Raw genomic sequence first — 208 nt, forward strand, 5'->3', positions numbered from 1 at the left:
CGAGGGCAGGGGGCTGCCCCAGCATGGAGCTGATGGTGCTGCTCAACGCTCTGGTTACTCGCCTGCTCTTTGTCTTGCACTCGCTCATCGGGGTCTGGAGAGTGACCGCTGTGAAGAAAGAACCCAAGTACTGGCTGCTGGCACTGCTCAACCTTCTCCTGTGCCTGGAGACGGGGGTCACGCTCAAGTTTAAACCAGGGAGAGGGCA

General features: G+C 59.6%; 1 protein-coding gene across 1 annotated transcript in view; it reads left to right on the forward strand.

Moving 5' to 3' along the window:
• The first annotated feature begins 23 nt into the window (after positions 1 to 23).
• The window catches only part of TMEM26 (transmembrane protein 26), a 13314-nt gene continuing 13129 nt past the window's right edge, over positions 24 to 208 (forward strand). Inside the window, exon 1 of the mRNA XM_008944176.1 lies at positions 24 to 205. Within this exon, the coding sequence (XP_008942424.1) occupies positions 24 to 205 (182 nt within the window). The remainder of the gene's footprint in view (positions 206 to 208) is intronic.

Source organism: Merops nubicus, unplaced genomic scaffold (genome assembly GCF_000691845.1).
Source record: "Merops nubicus isolate BGI_N331 unplaced genomic scaffold, ASM69184v1 scaffold377, whole genome shotgun sequence".
In the NCBI taxonomy this organism is placed as follows: domain Eukaryota; kingdom Metazoa; phylum Chordata; class Aves; order Coraciiformes; family Meropidae; genus Merops; species Merops nubicus.